Source organism: Erigeron canadensis, chromosome 8 (genome assembly GCF_010389155.1).
Source record: "Erigeron canadensis isolate Cc75 chromosome 8, C_canadensis_v1, whole genome shotgun sequence".
Taxonomy (NCBI): domain Eukaryota; kingdom Viridiplantae; phylum Streptophyta; class Magnoliopsida; order Asterales; family Asteraceae; genus Erigeron; species Erigeron canadensis.
In genome coordinates this window covers 38562521-38578441 of record NC_057768.1, presented here as the reverse complement: position 1 = coordinate 38578441, position 15921 = coordinate 38562521, and the positions used below count along the sequence as shown (strand labels likewise).

General features: G+C 35.6%; 2 protein-coding genes across 2 annotated transcripts; both read right to left on the bottom strand.

Annotated features, from left to right (window-relative positions):
• Window positions 1-224: 224 nt before the first annotated feature.
• On the bottom strand, window positions 225-9956 carry LOC122578372 (importin-9). Its single transcript, XM_043750321.1, has 33 exons — window positions 9754-9956; window positions 8584-8645; window positions 8083-8175; window positions 7743-7914; window positions 7074-7189; window positions 6290-6376; window positions 6073-6189; window positions 5928-5991; window positions 5704-5846; window positions 5580-5627; window positions 5434-5502; window positions 5268-5343; window positions 5013-5143; window positions 4830-4889; window positions 4640-4709; window positions 4316-4380; window positions 4175-4236; window positions 3950-4073; window positions 3818-3875; window positions 3169-3281; window positions 2979-3056; window positions 2822-2884; window positions 2638-2733; window positions 2325-2434; window positions 2034-2223; window positions 1814-1928; window positions 1521-1633; window positions 1373-1450; window positions 1216-1281; window positions 991-1122; window positions 864-920; window positions 676-756; window positions 225-591 (listed from the first exon to the last, which is right to left on the bottom strand). The coding sequence occupies exons 1-33, from the start codon at window positions 9875-9877 to the stop codon at window positions 541-543; spliced, it is 3084 nt and encodes a 1027-aa protein (XP_043606256.1). The 5' UTR covers window positions 9878-9956; the 3' UTR covers window positions 225-540.
• Window positions 9957-13580: 3624 nt separating this feature from the next.
• LOC122580444 lies at window positions 13581-15157 on the bottom strand. Its single transcript, XM_043752715.1, has 2 exons — window positions 14841-15157; window positions 13581-14625 (listed from the first exon to the last, which is right to left on the bottom strand). The coding sequence occupies exons 1-2, from the start codon at window positions 15155-15157 to the stop codon at window positions 13746-13748; spliced, it is 1197 nt and encodes a 398-aa protein (XP_043608650.1). The 3' UTR covers window positions 13581-13745.
• Window positions 15158-15921: the final 764 nt, after the last annotated feature.

The following is a 15921-nucleotide window of genomic DNA, read 5'->3' as shown; positions in this document are numbered from 1 at the left end:
ACATCACTTGGACAAAGATAACCTTCCATTTCGTTTACCCCTTTAGTTCATCTTCGATGGTATTTGCTACACCAAGGCATTTACTCATCTATAAATGAGTAAATTCATTTAGTTCATCTTGTTATTAGTATTGCTAGTTGCTACAACAAGGCATTTACTCATCTATAAATTCAAGGTTATATTTATATCTCTAGTGTGACAAATGAGCCGAGTTGGATATAAAATGAAGAGCAAACCAGAAATTCCAATTTAATATCCAGTTTAGATTGAAAGAATTCCTCCCTGGGAAATACGTATAATATAGACCTAAAGAAATAGATAATGGCCTTCGAGTGTATGCATTTTATAAACTAAAAAACACTAGCACTCTGCAGTCTGCATCACCAACGCAAAGAAAATACCATAAAAAAGACGGGGGTAGAGAAACAAAAATGAAGACGAAAAAACCCGTAATGTACAAACTCGGATGTTACGTTATCCACCCAAATGGAATATTACATACAAATGAAAGTTCTTCTATTGATGATACAGTGATGAATCTTACCGGCTCAAGACCATTTGTACAGCTTTTTTCTGAGCCTGTGTTAAACTCTGCAAGGTTCCATGGAAACATTAGAGCAAGTTACATGTTAAAAGGCCATGCAGGAAAAAGAAAAATAAACAAACTTTTAAGACCTGGCTAAGATGGTTAAAAAGAGGTTGGTCTCCCTGAGAGAACTCACGAATGAAGGTGGAGATATCACTTGCCAGGTTAATCTGTGAAACAGAAAACGAACTTTGATGATGATATAACTAGGTACAACTATGGGATCAATTTGCTTGTAATGAAATCTTTATAGAAGTATAAATTTTGCTTAGTAAACCTCGTTGAGTGGGTCAGCAGCACTTAGTAGGTCATCATCATAACCATCATCTTCATCCTGCATAATAAACAAAAAAATCAGTTTAATGACAAGATATTCTGTTTAATATAGAGGTGGTGGTGCAGACCTCATTAAAGGCTTTTGCCATGGCGTCTAGATAACCATGTGAAGGTCTGCTGTAGGATGTAGCGCCGGCTGAATAAAGCAAATCTTGCTCAATTTCGGCATCTCCTGCTTCAACTTCTTCCCAATCACTATCCTGCATGAGCAGAATATTGTGTCGTTATAATTAATACAGAATACAGATAGCAGTGTTTTTACCGAAATCCAAAAGCAGTATATAAAATACTACCTGATTGTCATCTTCTAGAGTTTGTTCTTGAATCTCAAGCAAGACATCTGCCAATATACTAAGAATCTATGTTGCCACGAGAATATAACATATTTGTCAGATACAAGCAAATTTCTAAATATAACATAATATTCATATAAACCAGACAAGTAAAAACCTTTGCAGGAAGTGAAATCGATGTCCACTGATCAGGAGTAACTTTGGCTTTTGAACGAGTGGTAATCCCTGCAGAGGACTTAAAAAGGAAAAAAAAATGTTTTAGTTGGCGAAGAGTAACTTACGAGGCAAATAGTAGATCAACAAACCTTCATTAAATGACCTTGGACATTGATGCTTCCAAACTCGACATGCCTGGTCGATAATAGTAATGCCAAAGCTGTGGTTGTCACTTTAATCTGGTAGGCCCCTTGAATTTCTCCTGTACTCAATCGAAGTTGTAATTTTAAAAAAAAAATTAACACTATTAAGACAAATACACAAATTTTTAGGCATGTTGTTGATCACTACTTGTAACTAGCAATAACTTTTATATTAACTTAGTGCTAAATATCAGGTATCAGGTATGATGTAAGGAATATATTACAATCAGATTACTTGCCTTGCTGCTTAGTCCATTCTGACATAACATAATGCAAGGCATTAGTATGGCCTTCAGTGGGGATAGTGATGAGCAAGTTTATAAATTGTTCAACATGTGGTGCACTCATGTGAACCTGTATCATTGAGAGGAAAGAAAAGGCACTTAATAATAGACACAACATGATTTTAATTTGTATCATCTTGAATTTATCTAACATCGCTTTAGATTGTATCATTACCAGTCTTGCAAAAATAAGCAGTAATGAACTTCGCAATCCAGCAATTTGGCAGGACTGCATTCGCCTAACAAGAGCAACAACAAGGTCTCTAATATGTTGTGCCATTTGCGAGGATAAATGTAGAATAAGTTGCAAAATATAATTTCCAACAAAAAGGGATCCCGAGCTCTCTAGATCTGGATCAAGAAGCCTATCGAATAATTAAGTTCCCCAAGCAAACAAGCAAGAAGATTAGATGTCTTTAAGATGATCATTACCTAAAAAGAAATCATGATAATACAAAAAAAAAACCTTGAAGCTACGTCTAGCAGACATCTCATGGTAAAACCAGGATCACCACTCCATGCGAGCATTTCTTGCTTTCCACCAGAGACAAGAGCAGCAAGGCATTGAGTTGCATTCTAGAATTTACATACAAAGAAACGATGTCAGCCTCTCTTTTCTCGCAGAACACTTATTGGGGCTATTTGAATGTAGCACAACTGCGCAAGCTCACCATATAATAAGTCAAGGATGAGATATAAAGCTAAAAATGCACCTAAAAGAGTCTCTTTAAAAGAGGGAAGCATATTACTGAAGTTAAAGATCGAGATAAACTTATGACCTGCATTTCACCGTGGTCGTCACTCTGAAGAACTGTACGCACAACTGGATCGAAACAGACTTCATAAACTGCTTTTACCACATCAATAGGAGCGTTCTAGACATAACAGTACGAACCAACAAGTCAGAGAAAAAATAAAAGAGGAGTTTGCAGGAAATCTTATTATATATAATTTATAACATGCCTTGAGTAACATCGTCAGAAGATCCAAAGAACCAGCAACTAAACCATCAGGCTGCTGTTGCGGCTGAGAAAAGCAATGGGATTAACAAAAAGCAACTTATCAACTAGCAATGGATGTCAAAACTAAGCAACCGATGAAGAATATTAAAAAGACTTACTTTGTCGAGGATAGGCCTCAAGTATGGCAAAACACGTGAAACAAGAGGATGAACACACCCAGGAGCGTTTTTTATTGCCTGTTATGGAATTAAAATTATTAACGACAAGCCTTCTATAACCAAATCAACTTGCAAAATCCTACTCTTTTTAGATAAAACACACTCATCACCATTTGTTTAAGCAAATTACCTCGAGAACCTCAAGTGCATCAATGCTTATGAAAGGGTCAGAAACATGCATAGCCCACATGTTAAGTATAATAGGAGAAATTACAGGCTCTATGGACAATGCAGCTTCATGGCCTACAATGAGCAATTCCCACACATGAAAATTGTAAAATAATTTGAATTGTTGAAACATGACTAGATCCCTGATACGAACCCATCCCATAATAGGCTCGCATCATGCCATAAACTAAGTGTAGAACTCACTCCCAAAAGCTAGCTCAAAGGAAGAGGGGACACTTAGGCTTATAAACCACCAACCAATCCCATACTTGGGCGATGTGGGATCATATCAAACCCCACCCTTTGAAGAGCCAACATCCTCGTTGGTCACGGCTATGTTGGTCACAATTGGCACCCTTCTCCTTGGGTCCAAGCCACCACTCCATAGGTCACCACTCCGAGCGTTGGAACCTCGAAAGGTAGGGCTGGCTCTGATACCAATTGATACGAACCCATCCCATAATAGGCTCGCATCATGCCATAAACTAAGTGTAGAACTCACTCCCAAAAGCTAGCTAAAAGGAGGAGGGGACACTTAGGCTTATAAAAACCACCAACCAATCCCATACTTGGGCGATGTGGGATCATATCAATCCCTATACAACACCAACCTGCCTTAACAGCCGCTTGCAGTGTCTCAAGGACAAGATGCATTGTCTCATCAGATGCCTGCAAAGTATCGTACATTAAATAATAGACTAATTTCATTCATCATTGATAAGAAAACTGAAATGTAACTTTACCTGCTTAAGGAGTTCTGTAAGTGATGAAAACAGGGCCAATATATGAGGCTGCGGTATTGCTCTATTGGTGTCAGGTAAAAGTTGGGAGAGTGCATTACATGCGCCGACCTTGACAGGCGCGGGTCTATAAATTAAAATTATAATCTTGATCAAAGTAATCATCCAAATACAAATGAAATGAAATATGTTTTTTTTTAAGTTAATAGAATAAAGATAGGAGCTTACACATCCATGCCTATTGCCTGGATAGCCGCATAGAGAAGATGATCAATAACAAAATGGTTAATCTGTAGATAAAAGAGGCACAAATGTGAATATTGCTCTTAAGAGAGTGACATGAGATACATGAATAATCTTGATAGTTACCACAGATGAGAATTTAGCAATTGTTGAAAACATACGAGCAAAGAGAAAAGGAAATTCATGTACACCTGCACAACAATATATCAATCAATTAATACCAGGTGCCTTTTTGGCACCAGCCAATGTCAACCCCACAAAGAATAGCTCCAGGCAACTCTCCGGGGATATTGGGGCACGCTCGAAACGGTGCTTAAACCTAAGACCTCCTTATTCCCAAAAGCCCCTTCAGTGGGCCCATGTGTTCAACGGGTGTGGGTACTGGTTGAGCTAGGCTCTATATGTTCACGACATGAAATAAGCAACAGCATAAATAGCAAAAAACTCTACCTGCTGCCATGTCTTCTGTCAAAGTTTGCTCGAGAAGGTTCCCAATATTGACTCCAGAAGGGCCAGAAACCTGAGGGAATAAAGTCATAAACAGACAAGATATTGTACTTTAGAGATGAAAAAACTCAAAAGTATCAGATATAGCCATTATTATTTTATCTGGGTAAAACTAAAAAAAAATATTATTAACCTCGGATTCCAGCAATTGTTCTGACACAGAAGACAAAGCAAACAGAGTGGCCTCCTTCATCTGCCAAAATTTATGTTTCATATAAATAACAAAATCTATAAACTAGAATTAAAGGAGTCCAAATGGATATTATTAAAGGAAACATAATCCATACAGAAGTATATAAAGTTTACTCAGGCATACCCTCCACCAATCAGCAGAGCCTTTGGCCTTCTCCTGCTGAGACTCGTCAATCCTTTGTTTAGCAGCATTTAATATAGCATAAACTCCCTCATTTTCACAAGATATTACAATCTCTTCCAACAAAAGAGAGCCTGTGAAAAGAATTGCCATATCTAAATTTGTGCTCTACTTTCTCCAGTAACTAGTGCTAGAATTTACTTAGGAAATGACTGTGAGACAATGATAAAAGGGATAGCAAAGGAGTGAATCAGATACCCGAAACACGGCAGCTATAAGTATTTTCATCTTCATCAGCAACATACTGATTAGCATCCAGGGACCAAGCGTGGACCTGGATCAAGATATTGGCACGTGTAAGCATATAAGATAATAAAGGAGATTGTATGATGATAGGATGGTAGAAAATAAGACATTACGTAACTTGTTGTTCAGTAGTTTGCATGAAAGCAATAGAATAGTATACCAAGTCTTTGATACTACTTCCAAATGCCTGAAAAGAGAATTTCTGGCAGGTGATTACAAGGTGGCATTAATCTCATGCATTAACTGGAGTATTTTAGAACTTACCTTCACAAACTTTTTACTACCAGTAATAGTTAGCAGAAACTCAAACAACTGCAGAACCGGAAAAGATAAAGGTTATAAGACAGTAAATGAAAAGAGCACGTATAAATACAGAGTAACTTCTTACTTGGATGATGAAGGACTCAAGGCTTGTCTCTGAACCATCAGAATCATATCTTCCTTCATATGCATCTTCGAGTCCTTCAATTGATGATCGTTCATATACACCAAGAGATGACACAAATGTTTGCCATAATGGTACCAGAATCTCTGAAAAAACAGTCCTGCTTTAGTCTAATAAATAGTAGCAGAAATGTTAACTTAAGATCAAAGAAGATGCAGTAAAATTACCCATGAACTGGCTTTCTGCCAGGCTTGGGAAGTTCTGAACAAATTGACTCAAGCACTTTAAAGCCTGAAAGTGGAATAGAAGATGACAAGTGACTGCAGACTCAGGTTGAAAATATGCAAAGATAAATATATTTAGACATAATACCTCCATTCTGATACTCCAATCCTCTGGATCTTCAGATTGCACTGGGTTCTTTAGAATGGAAGAAAACTCGACCATCCAAGTTTTGACCAACGGTAACATCAATGCACTTGTTTCTGTCTGAACAGCAAGAAATTACTGCACATTCTATTCTTATGTTCACAAAAGGGGAACAAATGTTCACATTGACCATCCAAGATGGTAAGGATGAAGAAAGTACCTTGTACACACCACTCATAACCCCCAGCATAGATATACAGGAATGAACTATGGAAAGAGCCTTAGTGCGCAATGGTTTGTCATAGATCTGCCATCAATGAGTCCCAAATATATAAAAATATTGACCGACTTTACCGTCTATGCTACATTAGCATGTTTCATCTTTTTCCAATGTATACTAGAGGAAAGATTTTTCTATTGCAACTTTTCCTCTATCAAGAGCAGAAGTATATAAATAGTGATACACAGTGGAGATCACAATATTAGGTAAAATTAATATGACATATATTCAACTATGCAATGTATGCCTAACGATTATATCTCAGTAAGGGTAACCACTTTAACACAGCTATAAATTATTTACATAAAGGACAAAAGTAAAAACTATAAAAACACCTTTTTCCATAATAGCAAGGTTAAAAAAATATATAAGATAAGTAATGAAAAAATAAACAAGAGAAAGATATTGTGTTTCTAGATGCGTGAAGCTTGTTCAATATCCTTAGATAGGTCACTATGCTTTTGTTCTTTGTGCATGTCATATTGATGATTAGTAGGTAGTCAGTAACTTGGTATTAAACATAACCAAGCAAACTTTGTTTAGTGGAGCACAAAAAACAACCCTATATTGAATAAAGACTGAAGACAGCAGCTCCAAGTTGAAGTAATAGGATGAATTTAGACCATGATAATAATCCATATGTATTACAACTGATACTGCTGAGTGCTAAGCATCATGTGTGTACGATTAGAAGAAGAAAGCTTTTCATGACAAAAAAGTTGACCTGAGGTGATGAAACAATAGCATGCAAGCAAGGGAACAATACTGGTATTATTCTAGGCACCAGTTTATCATCCAAATCCGCACAGACGAGAGCCAAACATCTAAGAGCCCCATTCACTGGAAAATTTCAAGAATTTACGCTAAATGCATCAGGTATGAATTAGTGAAAATATAATAAGTTCCAAGAACAGGTGGGGCATCAAGTATTCTTACGCTAGTATAATATACAGGATGGTATTGTGGAATATCAAGAAGCGAATAAACTAAACCCAATTGAAAAGTACCAAATTACTATTTAAATTTATTAACTAATACTTACAAAATGAATACTATTGCATTCATTAGTCAATATATCCATAGAAAAATTTCTTCAACAAAAGGAAATGTCATTTCATCCTATCAGATCAAGCGTATTCGTTCTTCGTTACTGAATCTTTAAACTCACCATTGAACAAAAATTTGCTACAATTTTATGAAAATGAGCACTTTCTAGGTCTCTTATCTTCAAAAATAATGGCATACTATTAGAATGTTTATATTTGTACACTTAGAGAACACAATTATTCCTCGAAACGATAACCAGAGACAAACTTTATCCAGAAATACAGCAATATAGCGATAAATGAAAAAATCAAGTTTCTTGATAAAGCAAGATGGAAAAGAAAAGTACCTGCGTTTGTATTACTTTGATCATTAATTAACTTCATCAAAAACGGAAATAAGTCAGGCCATTCATCTGGCCAATCATGGTGTGCAACTGATGCTACAGCCATACTAATAGCTGTGCAGATTTTTCTATGCGGGTCGTCCAGTGAGAGCAACAAAAGACCACGTATAACTGCCTGATAATGCAAGTAATAATATTAGGAATATTGGACTCGCAGATAATGTAGGCTCGGGAAGAAAAAAAAACTCATAATAGTTCAATTTTATATAAAAATAACAAGAAAAATATGTAATAAGAGAGCATGCGCAGAACATTCAGAGGTAAAAAGGGTGAAAAAGGTTACCTTTTCCTCAACTGAAACAACAGGATGTTCAAAACCATCCTCGTCCTCCTGCCAGTGTTTCTTAACAAACTGTTTTAGTAGAACCGCAGCTAAGTAACAGTATGTTAAATCTCACAATGGTAACAATGCAGAACATATATTACAAGAGAAATCCTCATAATTCCATTTTTGCTTATTAAAGCACAATGTGAGACCGAACTTATATAACTGATCCAATAAAAAGTCCAAGTACAATAATATGTAAACAGCTTTCACATTTTTCTATCGTGTGTGTCAGACTACCAAACATCTATGGTGTTTAACTGTTTATCAAAGTAAATACAGTATTCATTACTATTAAATTTTTTAAAAGTTGAATACACACAATTACATAACATGACGAACTAAAAATCTAATAGTAATGAATAGTGTATTTACTTTGATAAACAGTTAGATTTGGTGCACAAAGTCCATAAAGAAAAAGACGTTGTACAACTTTTTTCTACAACGACGAAAGGATATTTGGCGAGATCCTAAAGGAAGACCCCTGTTAGCAGCAATCTTTGATAAAGCACTTCCAAAACCTTCAAAAAATTTCAGCAACAATCATCGTCCTTTATAAACTAAATAATACTTACCAAATAAATTACAAAATCGGCACAATAAACAAAAATTTATGAATCAGAAGTAGGACTCATGTTCCCTACTTTCCAACTTCAAACGACGAGAAAGAATATATGTGTATAGTGGAAGTTCATGAGAGAAACCTTTTTTTCAAGAACTTTTGCGAGTTATATACAACAACAAGACCCAATCCTTGCATTGGGGTATGGGGGAGGTGAGATGTAGACAGTCTTGCCCCTACCTAGAAGGTAGAGAGACTGCTTCCATAAGGACCTCCGGCCAAACACAAAAAATCAAGAAAGAGTAAAAGGGGGTAATAAACATACATATCAGCCACATATTACCTGACTACATTAAGAGCAGATGAGATAAGCGCAAACCCAAAAATACAATAGTAAATAGTAACCCATTTGAACATATAAAACATCAATATAGACGCATTATAAAACATAACCTCCTATAAGTAGAAGATATCTAGGGAGTCCTGCGGCCCAATGGGCCCATTAATAATAAAGGGTGCTAATCAACCAATGAAACAGAGTAGCTTAGGTAGCCTAGCTAGCAAGGACACTGCTCCTAAAGCCCCTAAAAGGTGCAAGTAAGTCATTGGAGCGTATAAGCGGGTAATGCCTACATCTAAGATAACTGCCTAAGTTACAAAGTAGCTATGGCACTCCTAAATCCCCTAACATGATTACTTATCTTACGTAAATAAAATAAAAAAAATAGTTGAAAACATCTAAAGCCAAATGTTATTAATTTATTCATAGTCCGGACTCCGGAATGTGAACAAATTCAATTTCAAGAGATAAAAACCTAACTTTATTTTATTTTTCCGGTTTTTTTATTTGTTCTCACTTGAACCTTTGTAAGTGCACACTCTTAATCAAATGTTACACAACACTTAACTTATAAGTTTCAAAGTTCTCAAATGAACCTCTAACTACTCACACACACAAATAGTGAGAAAACAGGTCAACACACAGTGTAACACATAAAAAGCTGTAGCAGTAATAGAAAAGACTTTCAAAAACACATATAGATATAAGTATATAGATATAGATATACCAGGTTGAAGTGAAGCCTGGTTTAAAGAAGCTTCAGCAAAAGATCTGGCTTGTTGATTAGTATCAAGAGTAGCACTCAGTGAGTTTATCAGCCATTGTTGATCTTGATCCATCATATTTACCATTTTTTTAAAATAAATAATTAACTAACTCTGTGTGTGAGTTGTTTGCGTAATTTTCCCGCTCGAATTTGGGGGAAGATGAACGAGAGAGGGAATATATATATATATGGTGAGTGAAGTGGTCCGATGTTAGGGTTTTATAAGAACAAAATCGGATAATGGATCTACTATTAATTCGGGTTCGGGTCGGGTGGTGAGGATTTTTTTAAAAGTGTGTCCCGGAAGATATCTGATAGTTTTAGACTTGGCTTAACTATTTTCGATATTTAAGATAAGGTCCCTATAGCTTAATTGTATATTTATCTCGGATTTTTTTAACTAGTGTCATGTAGGCATTTGTTAAGATTAAATTAATTAAAAAGTTTTTTTATAGCTTAAATTCGTAGTTAATAAACATTAAACAAGTTAAAATTTTCCATTTTAGCATGTTTTTTTAATTTATATGAAAATATATGATCTCATTAAATACTTTTAAGGGGTGCTTGGTTGGATGTATTTAGGGGTGGATAATGACTATGATTATAAAAAACACTTGCTGGTTAAAAAAATAGCAGTTAATCAATATTAAAAGTAGGTAATGAGTCATTATACACCAATTTCGGGGAATGGTTATCAATATCGTGCGCTCTTTTTCCCACGTTCCCCTCTTCTATTAGACTATTGCCATCGGTAGTCTTTTGCATGTTCGGTCGGCACACTTTTCAAGTAAAAGGTATTTAATATGGCCATATCCAAACGAACAAGTCGGCTCGCCCAACAATTGTTTGGGTTAACGTGGCATGCTAGGAACCATATGTACACGACAAGAATCATCAGTATATATATATATATATATGTTGTATATGTGTGTGTGGTAGAAATCCTGAAAGAAGGTGTCTTAAGGAGAAAAGAGAGAGAATGTCCTATAGGCCAATTAGAACGCGACATGTGTCAAAATAAAAAAAATGCGCGGTGGCATTTTTGTAAATAAATCAAACTTTTGTCAGCCTGGTTTTGGGTCTGGGTCAGCTTGGTAGGTCAGCTTGGTTTGGTCAGCTTGGGTTCTGGGTCAGGTTGGGTGGTCAGCTTGGTCTGGGTCAGCTTGGGTTCTGATCAGCTTGGTTGGTCAGCATGATCAGTTTGGTCAGATTTGGGTCACGGTCTGATTGGGTCAGCTTAGGGTCAGGTTGGGTCAGGCTGGTTAGCTTGGGGTTGGGTCAGCTTGGGGTTGGGTTGGGTCAGCTTGGGGTTGGGTTGGGTCAGCTTGGGGTCTGGGTCAGGTTGGGTCAACTTGACACAATCTACACAGATGTAGATTATGGGTTTTGGGTCAGCTTGGGGTCTGGGTCAGGTTGGGTCAGGTTGGGTGAGCTTGGTTAGCTTGGGTTGGGTCAGCTTGACACAATCTACACAAATGTAGATTATAAGTTTTGGGTCAGGTTGGGTCAGCTTGGGGTCTGGGTCAGGTTGGGTCAGCTTAGTTAGTGTGGGTTGGGTCAGCTTGACACAAAACTACACATAATCTACACAAATGTAGATCCCAAGCTGACCCAGATTCCAGACTGACCAAGCTGACCCATAACCCAGGCTGACCAATCTGACCCAACCAAGCTGACAGACCAAGCTGATCATAACTCAAGCTGACCCAGACCCAAGCTGACCCAAAACCAGGCTGACAAAAGTTTGATTTATTTACAAAAATGCCATCGCGTTCTTTTTTTTAAAATCCACATGTCGCATTCTGATTGATTCATAAGACCTTCTATCCCTTTTCTCCTTAAGACACCTTCTTATTTGATCTCTCTCCTATATATATATATATATATATATATATATGTTCCTTTCTTTTTTCCTTTTTTTTTTCATAATACCATATTTTTAGACTTTCTATCTAGAACCAAAAAATTTCGTAACTTTTTTAGAAGTTTTAAAAATGAATTCAAAAAATTTTTTCAATCGTGGAAATCCAGAAAATTATTCGAGTGTCCAACATCATGGACAATACGCTTCATCTTCAATTCCAGATCCAGCTCTTGAATACTCAACTGAACGAATTGTCGACCTCTCAAGTTACATGACCAATAGAACACAACTTCGCAATAGAGAAGCTCACAACGCTCTAAAAAACGACTTGATCGAGCACATATGGCAAAACTTTGCAACTGATAGATAACTATGTAAATTTTCAGTTCGATGTTAGGATTGTAAAATGATGTTTTAATTTTGTTTAATATATGTTGATGAATGTGAAATATTTTAAGAATTTAACTATTTTTTATTTTTTATGATAAAATAAATTAATTTTTTGTTATATAAAAAGTATTTATTTTATTAAAAAAATACTTGAAATTAATAGTTTAGTTGGGTTGTTGATGGAAGTGTAAAATTTGATTTTTGTTGGGTTGGGTAAATATGTGAGACAAAAAATAGTTTTTTAATGAATAGTTGTGAATGGGGATAGCCTTATATCTCTCTTCTCATCCATCTGCTTTTCTTCATCAAAGAATTAAAAAATATAATATTCCTACGATGATATATCACAAACCCATCGAAGCAAATTAATAAACATCACTCAAATTACAAGGTATGTCTTTTAATTTTATAAATTATCTCTGTTACGTATTTTTCTTTATTATTTATGGGTTTTATCAAAATTATTAAATTTGGCAATCAGCTTGTTGAAGCTATGAATTTCCTAATGTCCTCCTACTGTTTGATGAAATGATTCAATGTAGTAGTATTATAAAGTTGTTGTCTTTTAAGGTTGTTTTTTTGTGTGATGGGCTGCTAGATTGTAGTTTTTATTTCACTATTACATGTTGTTTGATTAGTAGATTTATATATATTCAAGAAAGCTTATGAAGTTCTGATATTTGAAATTTAATATACATATGCTTCGCTTTTCGCATACTGTTAAATGTGTATTTTTATTAAGAAGATGATGATGGTAGTTTAACTATACTTTTGTAGATCAAAATGCCCGTCTTCCTATTAACAAAAGACAACCCAAATTAAGGAAACTTTTGTTGATTCAACAAATAGCGACTACTATGATGGTGTTGATATTTTCTTTCTATTATTGTGTTATTTCTTATAATTTTCGAGCTAGAATTTGTGGCATTAAGACAAAGGAAGAAAAAAGGATAGAGCGAATGAATTTTTTGTTGAGCTTGACTCGGGAAAGTGATTGTGTGTGCATTGATGAGCTTCGTATGGATAGAGCAACTTTTAGGGTGCTATGTGATATGGTAAGAGAAATAGGTGGTTTAAAACCAACCAGAAACACATCCATAGAAGAGGTAGTAGCAATGTTCTTGTATACTTTGGCTCATCACAAAAAGAGTAGGAAAATTGGATATCTCTTTTTACGCAGTAGGGAGACAGTGAGTCGGCAATTTCATCAAGTTCTTTTAGCAATATTGAGATTACATCCTATATTACTAAAGAATCCCGCCCCTATTATCCAAGATTGTCAAGTTGCAAAATGGAGATGTTTTCAGGTATAATAACTTAATAGCTCATTTATACAGTTAATATGACGGTCAAAATATACTGAAGATAATTAATAATCTTTACATACTTATTTTTTTTAACTTGTATGGTTGTTTAAGAGCTTTGGATGGAACTTTAATTAAAGTTACACCTCCTAGTGATAGAAAAATATATATATATATATCTATGAAACGTAACATGGATGATACAAAGTAAGAAGTTTAGTTAACTCAACACTCAAAAACCACAATTTTGATACTTTATTTACTCAATCGTAAAAACACAAAGGAAAAATATTAAGATATTGAGAACATCAATTTCATAATTTTACCTAAAACTCCAAACAGTGATTACATAAAACATTTAAACATGTGATCACCAATAAAGAGAGCACACAAATTTATTCAAAAATGGATTTTATCTGGTGAGCATGACCAAAATCATATGCTAAAACCAAGCTTCCATCCATTCTTTTGAGCACAAACCTTTCAACCAAAATGTAGCAACCAAATTTCTTCCACACACCACCCCCTTCATACTTGTCTTGTTTGTTCACCCTGTCTATCCTTTTGTCCCCAACACCAACCCATCCAACTTTTTCTTCTTCCCACTTCATTCTTTGAACAATTTCTAAACTCAATCCCACACTTTCTTCTTTCTCATAATCATCTCGAGGACACGAAAACCATACCGCTCCATCTACCACGTTTCTCTCATCCCATATTGCCTCCCTTCCATTCTCACCAATAAACATTGCTTCGCTATGAATTGCAGATTTCACCGTCACAGCATTTCCTGGATCATTATGCTTGTTTTCCTTCTCGAAAACTCTTTCCCATCTTTGCTCTAATGTCATTTCATAATACATAGACGTCTTCACCTGGTCTGCCAATGTTCTTTCTTTGATGAATACAAAAGGACAATACCACTTGCCAACAACCACGCTATTAGAAGATTTCGTCGAGGGAGGGAAATTCAAATCAGGAAGACGTGAACGAAGGGAATTATTGATTCCTTTCGCTTCAGTTAACGTATAGTTTTTAGATGTTTTAGTGTATATCTCCCAACCTTTTCTCCTTAAGAAATTTGGAGGAAAGCCATCTGGAGCAAGAGACTTGGCATGATAGCTGCCACCACTTGTACAAGCAGTTGCATAAGGAACAACCTCAAATTGTTGGTATATGTCATGCGGGTCTAATGGCCTTGGTTTTACATCCCGGACACACATGCAAAAACAACATGATGCCATGTCTTCTTCCTTTGAACATGCAAACGCTTCCCTAACCAAATCAAATAATCAAACAAAACCAAATTAATAATTTATCAGTTTAAGATGAAATATACAGACATTTAAATTTTAATCCATTCATATATTTTATTTTGTATATCCGGTGTTATAACACAAACAAAAAGTATACGGTCAAAATTGGAAGCGAAAAAAAAAACTCGAAAAGTCAAATTTGAATAAAAGGAGACGCAGAAGTACAATACATACCCTTTACGTGATCCATGTGGTTTTATTGCATAGTATCGGTTAGCAGACAAGGGTTGATTAAGGACCGGAATGAACACAACTTCATCAAACGAAACATGTCGATTCTCACCCCCGCCTGATGAATAACGTGTTGTCAATGTTTTGTTTTGAGGAAATGGCAGACTTGCAAGATACCGATTCTTGCACAACCCAAAACACGAGTATGTTTCAGACTCTTCATCTTGGATTACCAGGTAACCCGAGTTTGGCCCTTCAGGAGGCGAATAAAGAGCTTCAGGAAAGCTCTTATAGTGAGAAAGAGATCGTGTCACATACATATCTAGCTAGCTCCAACTTATTGATTGATTAATACTCCGTAGTTTTTAAGGTACGTATATGATATATTGAGATTTCAGATTCAAGTGATTAAATAATTGATGAATTACGTGGTGAAGTTAAACAAGTAACCTGACAATTTCACTTGGCATCCTATTTAGACTAAGTCAAACAATTGAAACCGTTGACCAATTCTTGTGAGCAAATTTTATGTGTTGTAGATGAACATCAAATTTTAAATATTTTAATATTATCTTATCGTATGGAACTTTCCTTTCATGTGTCTACTTACTAGTGTAAGTTTACAGGCAGTTTCATGAAGTCATTTGTTTAGAATATATTCTACTAATGTTTTTTTTTAATGGGATACCCCAATGATTTATACCAACATAAAGAAAAAAAACTTTAGAGTACAAGTAATGTGACTGCATGTCACATTCAAGCATATATATGACAACCCATATATATGAAGCAAAGCTAAACTAGTAAATAAGGGTTGTGACATGATATGTCGTATTATATACCCATTTCCCACGGTTTATATAGTTAAGTTAGCATGTTTAATGAGTCGTTTCGTATACATTTGTTGCGTTTATGGTATTTGTTAGTGTTTCAGGTTAGTAGCAGATACTTGAGCGTATTTCTTAAGAAAACGACATTCTTGGAATGAAATAAGTGCTTACGGATGATTTCCGGGTCGTTTGGATGAAGTTTGGTGAAAGTCAAAGAAAGTCAAACCTGGAATCAAGACAAGCTGCGCAGCAGC